Source organism: Etheostoma spectabile, chromosome 17 (genome assembly GCF_008692095.1).
Source record: "Etheostoma spectabile isolate EspeVRDwgs_2016 chromosome 17, UIUC_Espe_1.0, whole genome shotgun sequence".
NCBI lineage: Eukaryota > Metazoa > Chordata > Actinopteri > Perciformes > Percidae > Etheostoma > Etheostoma spectabile.
The window spans coordinates 8,445,168-8,461,790 of record NC_045749.1 but is presented as its reverse complement, the minus strand read 5'-3'; the positions used below and the strand labels follow the sequence as shown (position 1 = coordinate 8,461,790).

At 40.5% G+C, this 16,623-nt stretch overlaps 1 protein-coding gene across 1 annotated transcript in view; it reads right to left on the bottom strand.

Annotated features, from left to right (window-relative positions):
* The window catches only part of fmn2a (formin 2a), a 44,187-nt gene extending 27,772 nt beyond the window's left edge, over nt 1-16,415 (bottom strand). Inside the window, exons 1-6 of the mRNA XM_032540900.1 lie at nt 16,051-16,415; nt 11,308-13,519; nt 8,680-8,843; nt 5,288-5,440; nt 2,593-3,398; nt 1,923-2,064 (exon numbers count right to left, since the gene is read on the bottom strand). Of these exons, the coding sequence (XP_032396791.1) occupies nt 1,923-2,064; nt 2,593-3,398; nt 5,288-5,440; nt 8,680-8,843; nt 11,308-13,474 (3,432 nt within the window). The 5' untranslated portion in view covers nt 13,475-13,519; nt 16,051-16,415. The remainder of the gene's footprint in view (nt 1-1,922; nt 2,065-2,592; nt 3,399-5,287; nt 5,441-8,679; nt 8,844-11,307; nt 13,520-16,050) is intronic.
* Nucleotides 16,416-16,623: the final 208 nt, after the last annotated feature.

The following is a 16,623-nucleotide window of genomic DNA, read 5'->3' as shown; positions in this document are numbered from 1 at the left end:
AGCAAAGGGCCGCAGGTCAGAGTCAAACCCACAGCCACTGCTTTGAGGAGTAAACTTCTACATATGTGCGCCCACTCTACCAACTGATCTAACCCAGCCACTATTTTTATATTATTGACCTCAACATCTTGTGCCCAAATTTTTGTTGTTTTGTTGGAGTACATACAAAGCAGTATCATGCAGTGATACTGCTGTGTATGTGATTCAATCCGCACCTGCCTCAATTTGTCTCTTGTCCCTTGCACTCAGCAATACAAACACAATAGGAGCTGCTTCATAATGTGTTAGCCAACTTATTCAGAGCTCCATCAATCAAAACATTGCATCAATAAAAGTGTCTTAATAGAAAAAGGGACACTCATTTTTGTTGTTCAGTCTCCTTGCCCTGTGTCATCTCCTATATCTTGACATGCAGGTGTAGAGCTGTTCTTTACAGAAGAGAATTCCTTCTTTAACTCTCTGACAGAAATATCATCTGACAGCTTCTGGAATGTCAACAAGCTTGATGATGGCTATTTCTGAAAGGTGTTTCAAAAGCAAATCCTGTAAAAAAGCACAATTTTCTTATGAAAGGCAAACTCACTTAGCTTATCTACCATTTCCCATTGCTGTTGACTTCTGTTCTCCATTGGAACAAAGCTGCAAGGTAAGTGTTTTTACCTACTCTGCTATCCACAGGGTCTTTTGTAGTTGCCATGTAACTTTCTTTACAGCATGAAGATCACTTAATTCTCCTGAGCATTGAGGCTGGATTATCAGGTCATAGATATATACCCAATATTTATTTTATATCATTAAACTTGGTAGTTGAAAGTACTATACTTTTATTCAAGTTCTTCACTTAAGTATAATTTTTTTCTGATAATTTTTTCTTCTACTCCAATACATTTCTCAACAAATTATTGTGCTTTTTACTCCACTACATTTATTTGACGGTTATGATTTAATATAGTTTCAGTTGAAAGGAACAATATAACCTTGTGAAATATAGTAAACTGTTCGAACAAAAATGTTTTAAAGATTAAACCAGTGGATCCTTATAATGCCAAAATACAAAAAAAGCCTCCTTAAAGCAGCAAATGTCAAAGCTGGAGGCAAAGAAAATTCAAAAAAAATGTGAAGAAAGGCCCTAAAGGTGTCCACACCTGGAATTGACCATGTAGCAAGTGCAACTAAAGTTTCAGAAATTTAGAAACTATTTAAAGAAATTATGTAATGCGGCTTCAGGAACTACTCAGCAAGAACATTATCATCGTTCTTCTTCATCTTGTTTGTAAGTCAGACTTTCACTCAATTGTTTTATAATTTAGAGTTGATTTTCAATTCATCACTTCCCGTAGACTAAGATTTCCTGCCAATGTCCATGCCATAGACATTTCATCTCAGCAACAACTGTCAAATGATTCTATTAGGTATCAATTAGAGGGGGGAAACGTTTGTCCCTTGTGCAACATTATTTGTGATTTAGACACATTGTTTGGGCAAATGGTACATTAACATAAAAATCTTGACAAGAGCAGCTTTAAATCGTGGATTAAAAAAAATTGACTTTCAGATTTATGGAGTGGCATAAAGGGCATTGGGGAAGCAAATAGTCTAACCATAAAACTAAGTCATACAGAAAGCACAATGGGAGGAACCACACCATAAAATACAGCTCCCAGGCTTCACCCCCCCTTCCCCCAGTCATCACGGTTGTGAGGTTTCCTCACCGCACGCGAGACTTTGGCTCAGTGCCACTGGATGGTCATGGGGTAGCCAGGGCTCACACCACATAACTGTCTGGCTGTAGCAGTTCCTCCTGTCACTCAAAGCAACTCAGAAAGCGACAGTGAGGAAAAAGGAAACGGGCATCAGAGGAGTGAGAGTAAAGATGGGAAAAACCCTGAAGAGAAGGACACACACACGCATGCACACACTACCTGCTTGGTCTTGGACTTGCTGATTGTGTCTGAAATTGGCTTTTTTTTCTCCTTAACAGCACTTTTGGAGAATAGTTCCACAAATTCTTCAAAGTCCACATTCGGTTCCTTGATTGTCTCCCACACCAGTGAGTCATTGGGCCTAATGATAGGAGGAAAGAGGGAGGGAAGAGTAATTTACAGTGCATGTAGACAAGCTTTAATCTGCAACGTCCACTTTTAAAGTGTAATTCATGTTATTTTACCGCAAAAGGCATTTCTGACATTTCTAGAGCTTGTCTTCTACTGTTTTAGGAGTACTCCTTTTGTCGTCTCAAAGTAAAAATCCAGTAGCCAAATCTGTCAGCCATCAAATTACATTTAGAATTCAGCATCAGGTTCCTCACTTGCATTTTAATTATGTACTGTATTTGTAGACGTTTATTCAGCTACAATTCTTCAAGCATTTATTAAGGAAAAGAAAACCTGATTTAAGTCAATTCACTTCTGACCACAATGCCTGGACTGCATCACTTTCATTTTCCACAAGGTTAGCATCTCTACTGCCATCAGAGCACATGGTCGATCTTTATCTTAAGTGGACAAGCTTCCTCTCAAATCTCTACTGTTCAGAGAATACCTTTTTGCAAATGATCCATATCTATCTTCACTTCTTATAGCATATTCTTACTTTTTAGCATTCAGCTGTATGCGTGTCCAGTAGAGTGGCTTCATTGGCTTGGGGGGCTCGATCACAGCCTTGGCAGGGGCAGCTTCCTGGACCATTATGGAGGGCATGGGTCCTGGTGGTGGTGGTGGTCCAAAGCCTGGGGGTGGAGGTGGAGGAGGGGGGCCCATTCCAGGAGGAGGTGGGGGTGGAGGTCCAAAACCAGGCGGGGGAGGAGGTGTTGGTCCAAAACCTGGTGGTGGTGGAGGAGGAGGAGGAGGAGGGGGAGGCGGAGGCAGACAAGGTCCAAGCCCGGGTAAGGGCGGGGGAGGTGGCGGTGGAGGAGGAGCAATACCCCCTGGTAAAGGTGGTGGTGGTGGAGGTAGGGGCATACCTCCAGAGACGGGAGGGGGAGGTGGAGGAAGAGGAGGAGGTGGGGGCAGAGGAGCTGGATGGCTGCCGCTCGGTCTGCACGTGCAGACAAAGCTCTCTGTAGATTTGGGGATGGAGGAGGAAACAGAAGACGACACGCTGCCTGATCCTCTGTTGACAGGCATGTCAAACTTGAACCCCTCCTCCACAGGTGAGGTCTGGACAGACACCTCCTGGCTCATCTTTCCAGATTTTACTCCTCTCATCTGTTGGGCCTTGTGGTGGGCAGCGCCCAGAGCTCCCACATTATCCCAGCTGCCCTTTGCCAAGGAGGCCTGCTGGCCCTGCAACACAGCAATCTTAATCCGCAGGTTATCGATGGTCCTCTCCAGCTGAGGGATAAGACAGCTTTCATCCTCAGAGGATGACTGACCTGACTTCAAACTGCTGGATTCGGTCTGTCAATCACAAAAAAAAAGAAAGATTTGAACTTTGAAGCAGGCTACATTTAGGCTTCACAAATCAAAACAGAAAATACAAACTGAAGAAAATAAAACCATGACCCTGCTTTTGCTACATGAAACCTTTAAAAGCAGGTAGTCAAGCCAGTATTATACTCTAAATGTTGAAAAGCAGACTGTTAAATCTTGGACACAGTAAATTACGCTTCAAAAACAGTAAAGCACCCACAACTGAAAGAGCATAGTGACAGACCTGTGAGCTAAAGAAGGGTCAGGAAAGTCCATTATGTCTAGACTCCATCAACCCTCTGGCTCCAGACTGGTTAGAACAGGGAAGAGGGGATAGCGAGAGATTTGGCCCCGGAGACAGTGAGTCTTGCTGGGCCTCACATGGGGAGGGCCTGTGTCTGCTAGTACACATTCCCTAGTTGTGGTCAGATTGTTGAATCTTAAGGAGAATGTTCAGTCAGTATGGCCTTCCTAATTTATTAACTCTTCTAGAAAACGGGGAGGTTCACTGTGATAATCTAACAAGACTTTCAAGACAAGCCTGACCTCTGGTGGACAAAGAACAATTTACAGTTTTAGCTGATGAAGCTTATCCAGAGCTACTTGAGTGATATTGAGGTTTACTTTGACAGATCACACAGGTCATGCTGTTTCAGATTTCAAATCATTGCATATCATATGCATGAAATAAAAACCTTTGCATCTTTAAATGTCCGATTGGGTTAGGGTTAGGATTGTATATCAGTGCATCTCTTTTTTTACACAAACTGCTATTCTAAAAAACTAAAACATGGCTTAAACGTTACTGAAAATGAAAAAAAAAACTTTTTTTAAAAAGATTGGTTGGATTTTTAAGGTGGGGTGGGGGGCGGGGAGGGCCGGGGGATCTATTGGCAGAAATGGAACATAACATTGATTACTATTTTACTATCATTACTGATTAAGGATTGTTCATTGGTCAGATCATTAATGATTACAATCATTTCAACATAGGGAGCGGGTCAACTTCCACGGATGCCACCGTTGCCAATGTTGCCCCGCTATGTACATCTACAGGAGCCCAGAATGGACAAATCAAACACAGGCTCTAGAGAAGGCCTTTCTTGTATTTATGTTACCCTAAGGACACTGCAGATTCTACTACACGCTTAGACAAGGTGGGGTGAGCGGAGGGGTATTCAGTTGGTTTCAATCTGCAACCTCACCACTAGATGCCACTAAATCCTACACACTGGTCCTTAGAGGAGGAAGAATAGGAAGATCATTTAGGAATGTAAACGTCTCAAACTATTAAAAGCATCACTCACTGGGTGTACTATACAGTATGTGGAGCATTTTACATAACTTTGTGCTGAAAACAATGCAGTAGTACATTTCATTTGTATTTCTGAATTCGATCAAAAACGGTAATTTCTTAAAAGGCTTAATCAAGTACATGCCAGCCTTCTGATTCAAGAAAACCTTCATGGTAACACTGCATGCAATAAGTATTCTGTATCAGTCAGCAAGATTCATCAGATGTATTTTTAATACAAATTGATTTTGTAAATATTATAATTATAATGCTCTACTTAGCAAGAAACCCTTGAAGTTTAATTGTTTTCGTTTAAAGGTAAACAATTAAAATAGGTACAAGATTAATAGGTCACAATTGTACACAAACAAAAATAAAAACAGAATGAAATCAAAAACTATATTTGCTCATCTACTATACTGTATTTGTGTAATAGGTTAGAAGCATTTGCAGGAAATACTCTCTGATGTTGGTTGTAAAAAAAAAAAGACTTGGCAACATAGCTTGCTTTTATTTATGGTAGAGTGTAGACCGGGCAATCCTACTGTAAAATGGTTACAGATGAAGACAGGATGTAAACAACCTGAGACTGTAGAGCTCCTGGTGTCTTGGTTGATGATTGACGCAAAGGAGTTCTCAAGCTTTGCTCCCTGCCTATGGTTCGCCCTCCATGGGGGTCCCACAGGTGAGAAGACCCTGGCAGGCCTACAGACGCCCAGGTGTACAGCTGCTCCTCCTGCACACAGTTTAGAAAGAAACAAAAAACAAGTGCATATAGTGTAAATGAGATTCAATCCAAGGTCAGATGTTGTGCTTAAAACTACTTGCTCCTACCAAGGAAGAGTGCCCATTGTATGTCATGAACACATGGTGGGATGCACCATGACTAAAGGTCATCATCAATCTGGAATATAGGTGATGTTGTAGCTCTTTCTGCATGCTTCCAAATGTGGAAAACATTTGAGAATAATATGCTGCAGTAGAATCCTGGCCTTAGCATAGCCAATGTAGCAACCAGTCTTTAAAAAAAAGAAAAAAAAGTGACAAAGCAAATGCTCAACCTCTAACTGTCTCAAAGCATAAACTTAAGGTACAAACAATGTATACACCCACATTTTTCAGCACTAAGACTCTTGTCAAACACAACATTCTAAAGACAATGCCACTATAACAGACACCCACAAAGATTCTGAGGCTCATTCAGTGGACCCAGCTGTAAGTGTGCTCTACAGTGCAAAGGTGAATATGTGTGCTAGCTGTCCCTTAGGCAAAACATGTACAGTGGTAAAAGGTATTCCAAAACATGTTTAGAACTTTCCTTGACTTTCCTAAATTCATTTGACCAATTATTTCTCAGGAAACTGGCATGTTGAGCTCACTGCCATGCAGAGACACAGTACATGCTAATACACCACAGTGTAAAGAAACTCATTGACCAGTTGGATCGTATAAATCTGCTTAATGTGTGCAAATCATGTGTGAGCATAAATGTGTCCTCCTTTTGTGGGAGACCGTGTTTCTCTCAGGACGAAACCCATTTGCTGGATCATGGTAACCTGACCTACACACACAAAATGTGCTCAATTGATGTAAGCCAATGATAATCATTAGTATTTCTCCACTCAACAATGTTTTGCCAAGGGTAAAAGGGATGACACTTGATTTATACAAAGTTATTAGATGTTCATCCTCTGCAAACCCCATTTTTAGACAGAATTAAGTTGATTGAGTATTTCATTTCAGGCGGTATGCCGAGAAAGAAAAGAACAATTTATATATTTGTTCACTCCAGCAAAGTACAGTGTATGAAATTGGATACAACACCATATTTAGGAAGCAAAGTGGAGATGCTAGATTGCGATGGAAATAAAAGGATAGGAAGATGGAAAAAGAGAAGATGGAGGTGATACATTAAGTGTTTTGTTTCAAGATGGAATTTAACTGTAAAAGTAAAAATAATCCAACTGAGATATTAAAAGGGGTTTCTAAGTGAAAAGGTTAAAGAGAAGCAAAGACACTCTGTGCTGATTTATTTGGAAAGGGATTTTAGCTGTAAAATAGAAAGCAATAACAATGAGATCTGTACTCTATAAAGCAACAGCAAAGGTTATTTTTGATCAAGCTAAATAATGCAGGACTACAGGCCAAGCCCCAGATTGAATTAAGTAAAAAAACAAAAATAAAAAAAACAAGTGCAAGCCTGTCCTATGGTGAGCTTTTTGCTGGGAAGAGCAGCATGAGCCCAAGGCACGTGGAGTTGTTACATAACATTGTCAGCAGATGGTCTACGCATGCACAGTTAATCCAGCCATGCGAAGAAATGCCTGAACATGCATGGGTGTCTGGGGCTGTCCTTTTGTATATATGAGTGCACTTGTGGCAGATTTGTACATAAAAAGAAAGTGCTGCTTGTTGTCAGAGACTGCACATGCAGAATAACATGTGACTGTATTTGGGAAATTTCTATTTATGAGAACAAACCAGCTTGAGAGCATGCTTATTCTGAGGACATTTTGTGTTTCAGTATGCATACTGTACCTTTGTGCATTTGAGCATGTGCAATGAATGCATATTTATCTGTGCGAGAGGTGCAAAAGTGCAACCTACTTTTAAAATGATTAGTGTACTCTGAACAATGCTTTGTCACTTTTTGACCCGCCCAAACCTGTAATATTTTCTATTAAGCTGAACCTGGTTGACGGCAGTGTTATGTGTGTAATAATGTGCGTTTAAACAAAGCCATGGAGATAAATGGCTAACAACATAATATTTGAGAGATCCTCAAGTTTAATAAAACAATAAGTTGTATTATTAAAGATGGCTCTGAGTTAGTCATCAAATCAATTTCTGTATTTTTAGCTTTTTAATATCTTAAAATATTTTATCCGGGGCCAACCACATCTTCTGGGTGAAATTACAAAATATGTTGATGTTAGCATAGCCAGACAAAACTATCAAACCGCCTGATAAAAAGGCACCAATATACAAAAAAAAAATCTATTTTGTTAAAGGATTTCTGGGGGAGGTTCCCAGACTCCTTTTAAGATTGTCCCATCCACGTTTTCAAGCTTCCCACGCCCGTGTTCGTAAATGTCTATATAATATTTCATAGCAAACCATCTAATAGTTACTGAGATATTTCAGTCTGAACCAAAGGGGTGGGCCAACTGACATTGCAATCCGTAGAGCCATGCTGCTAGCTTAAAATAAAAAAGGCAAGGATAAAAGAGATAATTAACTTGTCTCAGATTCTCATTGTGTGTGTCAATCAAAAAACTAATTTAATCGTCTTCACTTTTGAGACAAAGACACAAAGCAAGCATACACATCAACACAGTAACACCGGATTCAACATCCATACATATTAAATACAGTGTAGTTCTAAATAACATTGAGTTCAGCGGATCCAACTACAAGGGGAACTTGATAGAAATGGCTCAGACAGCAGCTGTGGTGAACTGTGCAGGGGGATGTGATGCACATGAGATTAGGTGTGAGCAAAACATTACAAGAATGAAGATTTATGAAATTAATTTTCACATGGTCACCCTGTCTACTTACACCTCTCTTCAGGTAATAAAATGTCTCTGGGATGAATTGCAGTAACAAAGCAATAAATATAGAAACACCGATTGGATAAGCTTTGCATTACTCTGCATACTACACATACATTATGTTGGTGACTGCAAATCACTTTGCGCTCCATTCTTTGCCTAAATCATCTAATGAGCACATGCTCACTCTTCTTCCTCCAGCCCTTGGGATAAAAACTAACAAGATTTTTTACAACGTGAGATGTTTTATCAAAGTTGGAGCTGTGGCACTACAGCTATTGCTTCTACAAGTGTGAAGTTTTGACTTTTTTTTTTGTGAACACTAAAATATATCCCCTGGAGTTGCTGATGCAAGGCAGCTTATGTTATCATTTTTGTATAACATGTGTGATGGCAGACAGTGAAGAGAGAGAGGTCTTACATTAAAGACTGCCAAGACAGTGCTGTCATCATGGTGCTCTGCTGGGCTGTGGCAGAAGGGTTGCAGAAGACCCTGAACCAACATTTGGTGACACAGTTCCTTCCCTTCCTCTCCTGTAGACCCATTTCCACGATGAGTACACAGCCAATCCAACAGAGCGCAACCTGAGAACAGAAAAGCAATGAACGAAACTGGCCTAAAAAAGACAGAGCTCTATTTTCTATACAGAAGAAGGCTGCTATTCCAACCAAAGAGTTAAAAATAAATCTCTCAGTTTTAGATGTGATAATTAAACACCAACACGTGCAAACTCTACTCACACCATTTACATGTGGGTGGGAGATGGTGTTAATTGTGCAGTGCAAACAACAACAAAAATGCCAAATGACATTCAAGAGACAAATGACCAGTGTATCATATTATATGGCATCAAATAGTATTTAAACTATTATTTTTGTTATGTTACATTTTTTAGTCGAGTATGAACTTACACAACACGTCGACTAAAACGTGGGTTTTGGGTATCAGAAAGAGAAAAAGAAAATATTACTTAACCCTGTGGTGTGGTTATAGGGTTTCATTAATTGTACATTTTATTATAATACATTGAAAAATACACAGATTATCTTTGTCTTGGTACTCAGTCAAAGAATTGCCTTTTTTAGTCTTGGAGAGATTGCAAGAAAGATAAAAGTGAGTTTGAAGTGTGAGACACTTGTTCTAATCTTACAATGCCTGACCAGGTCTCCATCCTAGTAAAAGGAAGAAATCTGTTTCTTGATGGGGACAGAAGTATACATTTTTGGGTTGGGTTGGAAAAAACATTGACAATGTGACAACAACAGAGGATGTGGAGCCGAGAGGAAAAACACTTTACTTCAGAGTCCAACCCTGACAACTGTGCAGTCAGTTGTTATGTTGTTAGACTAGCTTGACATTTCTTTAATCCATGTGATTCAGTGGGCAGCACCAAATGCACTAACAAAATCTGACTCATGGTCCTGTCGACACTGATTCTGGGAATTTTGGAGTTGTGTTTGACAAACATTAATGAAGGCTTACACTGAAAATTTACTGTTTCATGATCAATCTTCAAGACACCGGCCAACTTAACCAAGCCTTACACTTCATTCAAAACCAGAGTCAAATCAGTTCAGATTAAAACATTTAAATCAAGAATTTGTATTAACATAATTTTGGTTGTTTTTAATTTAGCTTTTCTCCCTCTTTCCTCTTTGTCTTCCCACTCCATCCTAGGCCCAATGTGACTGGAAAACGTGCAGTGCTGGATTAGTGAGTGACTGACATAACCAGAATCTTTGGAATTTCTTAAGTACAGGACATATACTGTCCTGCTTTTATTCACAGATAGGCAAAATGCTTATGCTCAACTCAATGGAGCACAATTGTTTTACTACAATAAATGTACCTGACGAAATGAGAACGGATTTCATATCATGACTCATTTTTGTCTTGCAGAAAAACTGTCACTTGGGTTTAGTATCCACAATTGTGCACACTGTGTGTGTGTGTGTGTGTGTGTGTGTGTGTGTGTGTGTGTGTGTGTGTGTGTGTGTGTGTGTGTGTGTGTGTGTTTGTGTGTGTCTAAGCCAGTCTAATCAGAGGATGGTATTGCCCTGGGTGGGCGGCAGTGTTGTCATTCGGTCCTCTGATTTATGAGCACAATGAAGAGCAGCTGAGCTCTTGAAATGCACCACAACAAAAAAAAGAGGACAGGGAAGCATTGTTTTAGTAGAAAAAGGCCTTTGTTCAAAAGACACTACTCAATAAAGAGTTTCACTTTGGTTTTCATGAGCTATTGTACTTTTGAAACCATAACTTTATATTCCCACTGTGATCATTTGCATTATAATCTCTATTATTTAAAAGTCAATTATTAAGTAGAATTTAAATCACTTGGCAATTACAATAATCATTTCACAATACCATTGCTTACTAACCTAATCTCAAATATAGAACAAGAATAGAGCCAAACAAATAGAAGTGAATCCAGCCCATTTTGGATTCCCGGCAAGAAAAATAATAAATAAAGTTTCTACATGATTTTAATAACCCTGTTATTTGGTCAGTGAAAAGGTTGCTTCTGTGAGAGAAGAGGAGTAAATAAAATACAACAGTAAATGCTTGTCTGGTGATATTCTGTATTTCCCTGGTCAGATCCAAGAAAAAGACCATAGCCAACAAAGTACTGATACTACCAAGTATTGCTTGTATTAACTAAAGCCTGGTATAGGTTATTTATCCTCCATTGTTGTTAAAAAAAGTCTATGTATGTCCAACATACTGTAAGCAATCTTCAGCTGAAAGCCATTTGCAACCAATGCACAATTTACTCTTGTTTTACTCCTGAGCAACACTTGCTGAACAGTGCCCAGCTGTTAGTTGATAAAGATGACAGCAACGTCTAACCACTACTACTGGCATCACAATGCCACCCAGAATCGGTGCAATGCTGGCCAAGATGTGGGGTTATGTTGCTAATGGATTACAGGGTTATCTTCCATAATCAGGGATTAATCAGAGAGGTAGTCTGCGCCCAAATGTCTAACCTATGTTTGAGCTTCATGTGTACCAGGAGTTCAGTTACCTGTGTTATGTGTGACTCACCAGAGAAGACATCCAGGTGTGGTACTGTGCTTATGGAGGTCTGTCGTCCATAATGTGCTCTCCTGGAGCCCAGCGTCCAGAACGTCCCGCCTGTCCAACTCTTCTCTGGTTTATTCTGCTCTGGAAAATTGGCACCGCCCGTCTGCTTCCCTCTTAGCCTATCCAGCTCAGTGAACCAGTCTGCAGACTCACTGAGGGGCCCAGCAATTGAGCAAGACCTCTGTTTGTGCCTCCTAAACCCCTGGGCCCCGTTAGATTCTACTGAACCTGTTTTCCTGGGCACATTGGGGCTGGTGATGGGTGAGCCAATGGGAGATGTGAGCTGCCTGGTGGTGGTCTTAACATAGGACGGGTGAACTGGAGGATAGAGTTTTACAGTTGAAGGGGAGGTGCTGGAAGTTGTGCGTTTAGGCTGAGAAGCGGGGGTGCTGACTGTTAGTTGACTAATACACAAACTAGTCTTCCTCCTTTTCAGGGACAGGAAGTCTCCTCTCCCAGTTTCCTCTTCCATCTCCCTCTCCATAGACAGGTCCATGCTGCTCACACTCTTCTGAGACCCCATAGGTCCCGCCGTTGCAATTACGGGATCCAAGTGGACACGTGTCTTTTCACTCTGTGCAGCCTGATTACCTTGAGTCTGCTGTGGGTGCAGGAATGTACTCTCGAGATCATCCTGGGGCTCCTCAGCACTCTCATATGATGTGCTGGTGGCTGTAGTGTCAGGGAAGCTATATGTGCTGTTACTCTTTGGTAGAAGGCTGCCACTGCTTCTCTCTGTGTCCGGGCCTGAAGATGTTGGACCACTTTCACTCAGGGACCCTGGACCAGAAGAATTTCTTGATATGGGTATGTCACTTTCGTTCTCTAAAATCCTAAACTCTTCGCTTACTTCCTTTGCTACACATTCACTACCAACAGGGGTAGAGAAGAATTCATTATCCAGATTAAAAAGCTGTTGAGACATAACTTTCTCTTTGTTTCCCTCAGATGTTGACTTGTCAGATAAGTAGCCAGTCATCATTTCCAGCCTGTCACCGGCCACACATTGTTCTCTTATAGCCTGCTGGATGTCAGAGAGCAGGTCTTCAGTTTCAGCTGCTGCTGAGTGAAAACTGTAGAGGTCAGCTTCCGACCCCAAGCTTGTTTTTCGGCCAATCTCATCCACCGCAAATGGGAGACTATCTGTGGTTAAATGGAATAGATCCCCCTCGACATCTGATAGCATTCCCATCTCATCAGCAGACAAGCTCGCCCCCGCATCCGGCTTGAGCCTTGCTTTACCCAATTGTGCTGACCTCCCAGCTTCTAACAAGTCATCCTTAGACAACCCTTTGGCCTTTGATAAACTCTTCCTGATCTTCATGCCTGAAAACACAGAGCCCTTCGATTCTGATTTTGATTTTTTCTTCCCACTATGTTCTCCTCCTCCTTTACTTATCTTATTGTGGGACTTTTTAGATTTTTTGTCCACTTCCCTCTCGTCAGCATCATCATCACAGGAGACATCTCCTGCTGCTCCACCACTTCCTCCTCCTTTCTTCTGCTTTGTTTCCTGGTTCCCCATGTTCCTGAGCAGGCGGACACCCTTGGCTAACAGGCCATACTGCTGGGGTCGAGGCTGGACATGCTGAGTTTCCTCCTGGGTTGCTTCTGATGCTGGTCTTCTGTTGGTCAGAGCCCTATCAGAGCTGTCTAATCCCTGCTGCCTGCCAACCACAGTTAAAGGCAGCTGTGAGAATGATGCTGCCTCCCCCAGTGTCGCTGTTTCTGAAAGGAGGAGGAGACTGGCACTGACAGCCACGGGCTCGCTACCACTCACTCCTAGCTCTTCCCCCCTACCCTGCACAGCTCCACTCATTCCCTGATCCTTCCTCTCTTTTTGCCCCTCCTTTCTATCCCCATCTGCTCCTGCACGCTCGGTTGTCTTGCATAACGGGCTGCTGTTGGAGCGAGCAAGTCGCTGATGCTCCGGAGTGCGCTGCCCTTGATGTTGCTGCTGATGCTCTAAAATGCATTGTTGATGCTGGTGTTGTTGATTTTGAAGAGAGTGCTGTTGTTTACGGAGGAGGTTAGTAACGCTGCTCTTTCTCCTGCCTTTGAAAGTGGTGGTGAAGAAACTCTCTTTCAGAAAGGGCACCTGGGTCTCCACAGTCTTAATAGTCTGCATCCTGACCACTTTGGCTTCATCCAGAGGGCGGACGATCTAGATAGATGCAAAATGTATTGATCCTTTCGGAGATTCTTCTTGCACCATGCAGCTCATCAGATAGACAGACAGACAACAGACCATAGACAACACCACAACCATTGAACCCTCCCTTCCCCCCCGCAAAACAACAATACACAACACCAAATATCTCTACATTATAAAATGGTAAAGTGCAGTATCATTAGCACCAGTGGGCTATCAATAGTAAGGTGCATCATCGTCAGTGACATTTTAATATTATACCAAGGTGCAGTATTATCACACAGAAATGATCAAGTTCTTTCCTCTAACTTATTCAGTAGTGTAATGCTGGTAGGAATAAATGATTTGCGAGCCCGGTTGGTTTGACTGACAGGTAGACTGAAGTAAAGGGAAATCAACTAGTTTAAATTATTAATTATTTTATATTTAAGCTTCATAATAACAGATGATAGTAGTATCAGGGAGTCATGAGGTAAAAGTTAAACATGCCTTTAAGCTGATTAGAAGTATTCTGTCTCTTGTTTCACATGCAATGTATACGGTTTTCTCGTTTTGATTGTTCCTTGAAATTCTTCCATTCTCTACTGGCAACAGTGAGAGAAACAAAGTGGAATTACCAGTATTAATTACAAACAGGCGTTCACATAAATGTAGAAATTTTTAGTTGATTAATCAATAAGTAGATGTACAGAAAGTTTATCAGATGTTTTTAAGCAAAAACTGTAGTTGTTTTAGCCCTCTCAAATGTGAATACTTGCTGTTCTTCTTCATCTTCCAATATAGTACATTGACTATCTTTAGGTTTTGGACAGCTGAAATTTGAATGGATATTTTTTTACTGCTTTCTGACATTTTATTGATTAAAACAACAATAATCAATCGAGAAAATGATTCATGACAACAATAATGTTTAGTTTCAGTCCCATTATATAAGAGATATTTAAAATCAGATTGAGCTAAGTCAGCGATTTCAAAATGGAAAACGTTTCACAAATTGTTTAAACTGCCAATTACTAAAAATTTCCACAGGCAATTTTTAGTGTGCCAACAGTTAATTGACACAGTACAGCATTTTTATTATTGCAAAATATTTGATCTCTTAGAGATAATAGTGGGCATTTACTCTAAGGTCCAATATGTAATACTGGCAACTAGCGGCTAAAATAGTTACTGCAGTCCAAATTCAAAATACTGGAGAAAGCATCTCCCCGGCCCCTCCTCCCCAGACTCGAAGTTTACGGAGGTTGCCAGGTTGAGAACACAGCATCAGTGTTGCTAGACACTAGTCTCACATAGCCAGACATTACTCCACAGCAACAGCTAACGTCACATGGTGACTGTAGGACAGTCATAAAAGCTCATGCTCACAAGGAGCTCTGTACTCAACTGACAACCACCTTATCTCAACTTAAAATTACTCAACTGCTAGCTAAACAGGCTACATGTTGTAAACAGCCGAGGCCTGCTTGCCTGGTGTGTTAGTATGGCGCCGTTAGCTAGGACTAGTTGGGATCACTTGACTGGCTGGGTTTCAATTGTTTTGCGAGTAACTAACTTGAGTACTCTATATAATTTAATCTTTATAATTCAATGTAAGTACATGAATGTTGAATAGATAGTAGTAGCCTGAAGCTAATGCTTACCTGTTCAGGATGAAATTAACCAACTCCTGGTCCTTTTGGGATCTAAGCTATCTCCATTTTCCAAATACATCTATAATATTTACAGGTGGTTTGTTAAGTCTGTGGTCATACAACTGTTAAAAACATGCTGAGGTTTAGAGAATCTCTGTTTGTTTGCTGCCTCCATGGCTTTACTAGCTGTAGTGAGCTGGGTTAGCATTTTTACAGGTATACCTGGCAACCCGGCCTGGCTGTTAGATAAATAGGCAGTTTATTCCAACACACAGGCCAAAACACCAACAGACATTCCGTCACAGAATGGAAAATTCAGAAGAAAAAAAATACTGCCTTTAGCATTGTTGTCAGAAAACATACTATTTCAGCTTAGCATGTTACCTTAATATCTGATGACATAATGTGGTCATTTTGGATTTAATACAGTAAATATATTACTCATTGCACCTTTAATTGCACACGTGTGCGGGCCTGCATTAAGGCATACCTTAGGACTGTAATGCCTATGGGTGTTGTACAGACTAAGCTGACCCATTTGACATTATAAAAATATCCTTTCTTACTTAAATAATTTTAAGTAAGTGGTTTAAGTAAGTATGCAAATTAAGTGGGTAAAACCAATTTCACACAAACAAATGCATAAATAAATAATTTTTTTAAAAGGAGGCTAATAAAAAGAAAAAAACAGAAATTACTAACTCACACATTCATTAAGAGTTGGGTTTCTCCAAACACTTGAGTAACTGATAAAGGTTTCTTCTTGACAACTTCAGGATATCCTGGTAAAAATAACACATTTTGTAACTACTTTTACATTAGCAAAAACAACAATAACAATATACAAAATGGTAAAAAATTGCAAGCCTCTTACTTAGATATTTAAAAACATTTACATGATAATAAAAGTGTACTTGCCTGACTGGAGGATTTTCCTCAGTGGATCAGCACTGACTGAGAAAAACAACACAAATGGGTGTTTGTCTTTGCCTATGAGCCACTCCTCAGCCATGGGTCACATGAAGTTGGTATTTTTCTCATCACATGTCTGCTCTCCTTGGCCATTTTCCATTAGCAATGTTAGAACCTCCCCTCACTAACTTCATCAGTCCTCATCATGGGAACATACAGAACTGTGCAACAGTCAAAACCCACTCTTGTGTTCATTAAGTTTCTGGTTAAAACTAGACAACCAGTGCTAATGTTGTGGTAGTGTCAGACAGTGATGCTAGAATCATATTTCACAGAAAATCATTTGACAATGTTTGGCCTCTTCTACCACCTCAATAAAAAATATCAAGTTAGCATTTTTCTACTTTTGATTTGGTCCCTGGTCCCACTTTTAAGTCCTTCCCTCCAATCAAGAAATTAGTTTCAGCTGTGTCTTTCCAACATAAGCTGTCACCAGATGTCAGTGAGCTACTCCAGTAATCCAGTCTAGTAGGTGGTGGTAATGCACCTTAAATTGGTTGCAAGAAGAAGAAGAAGAAG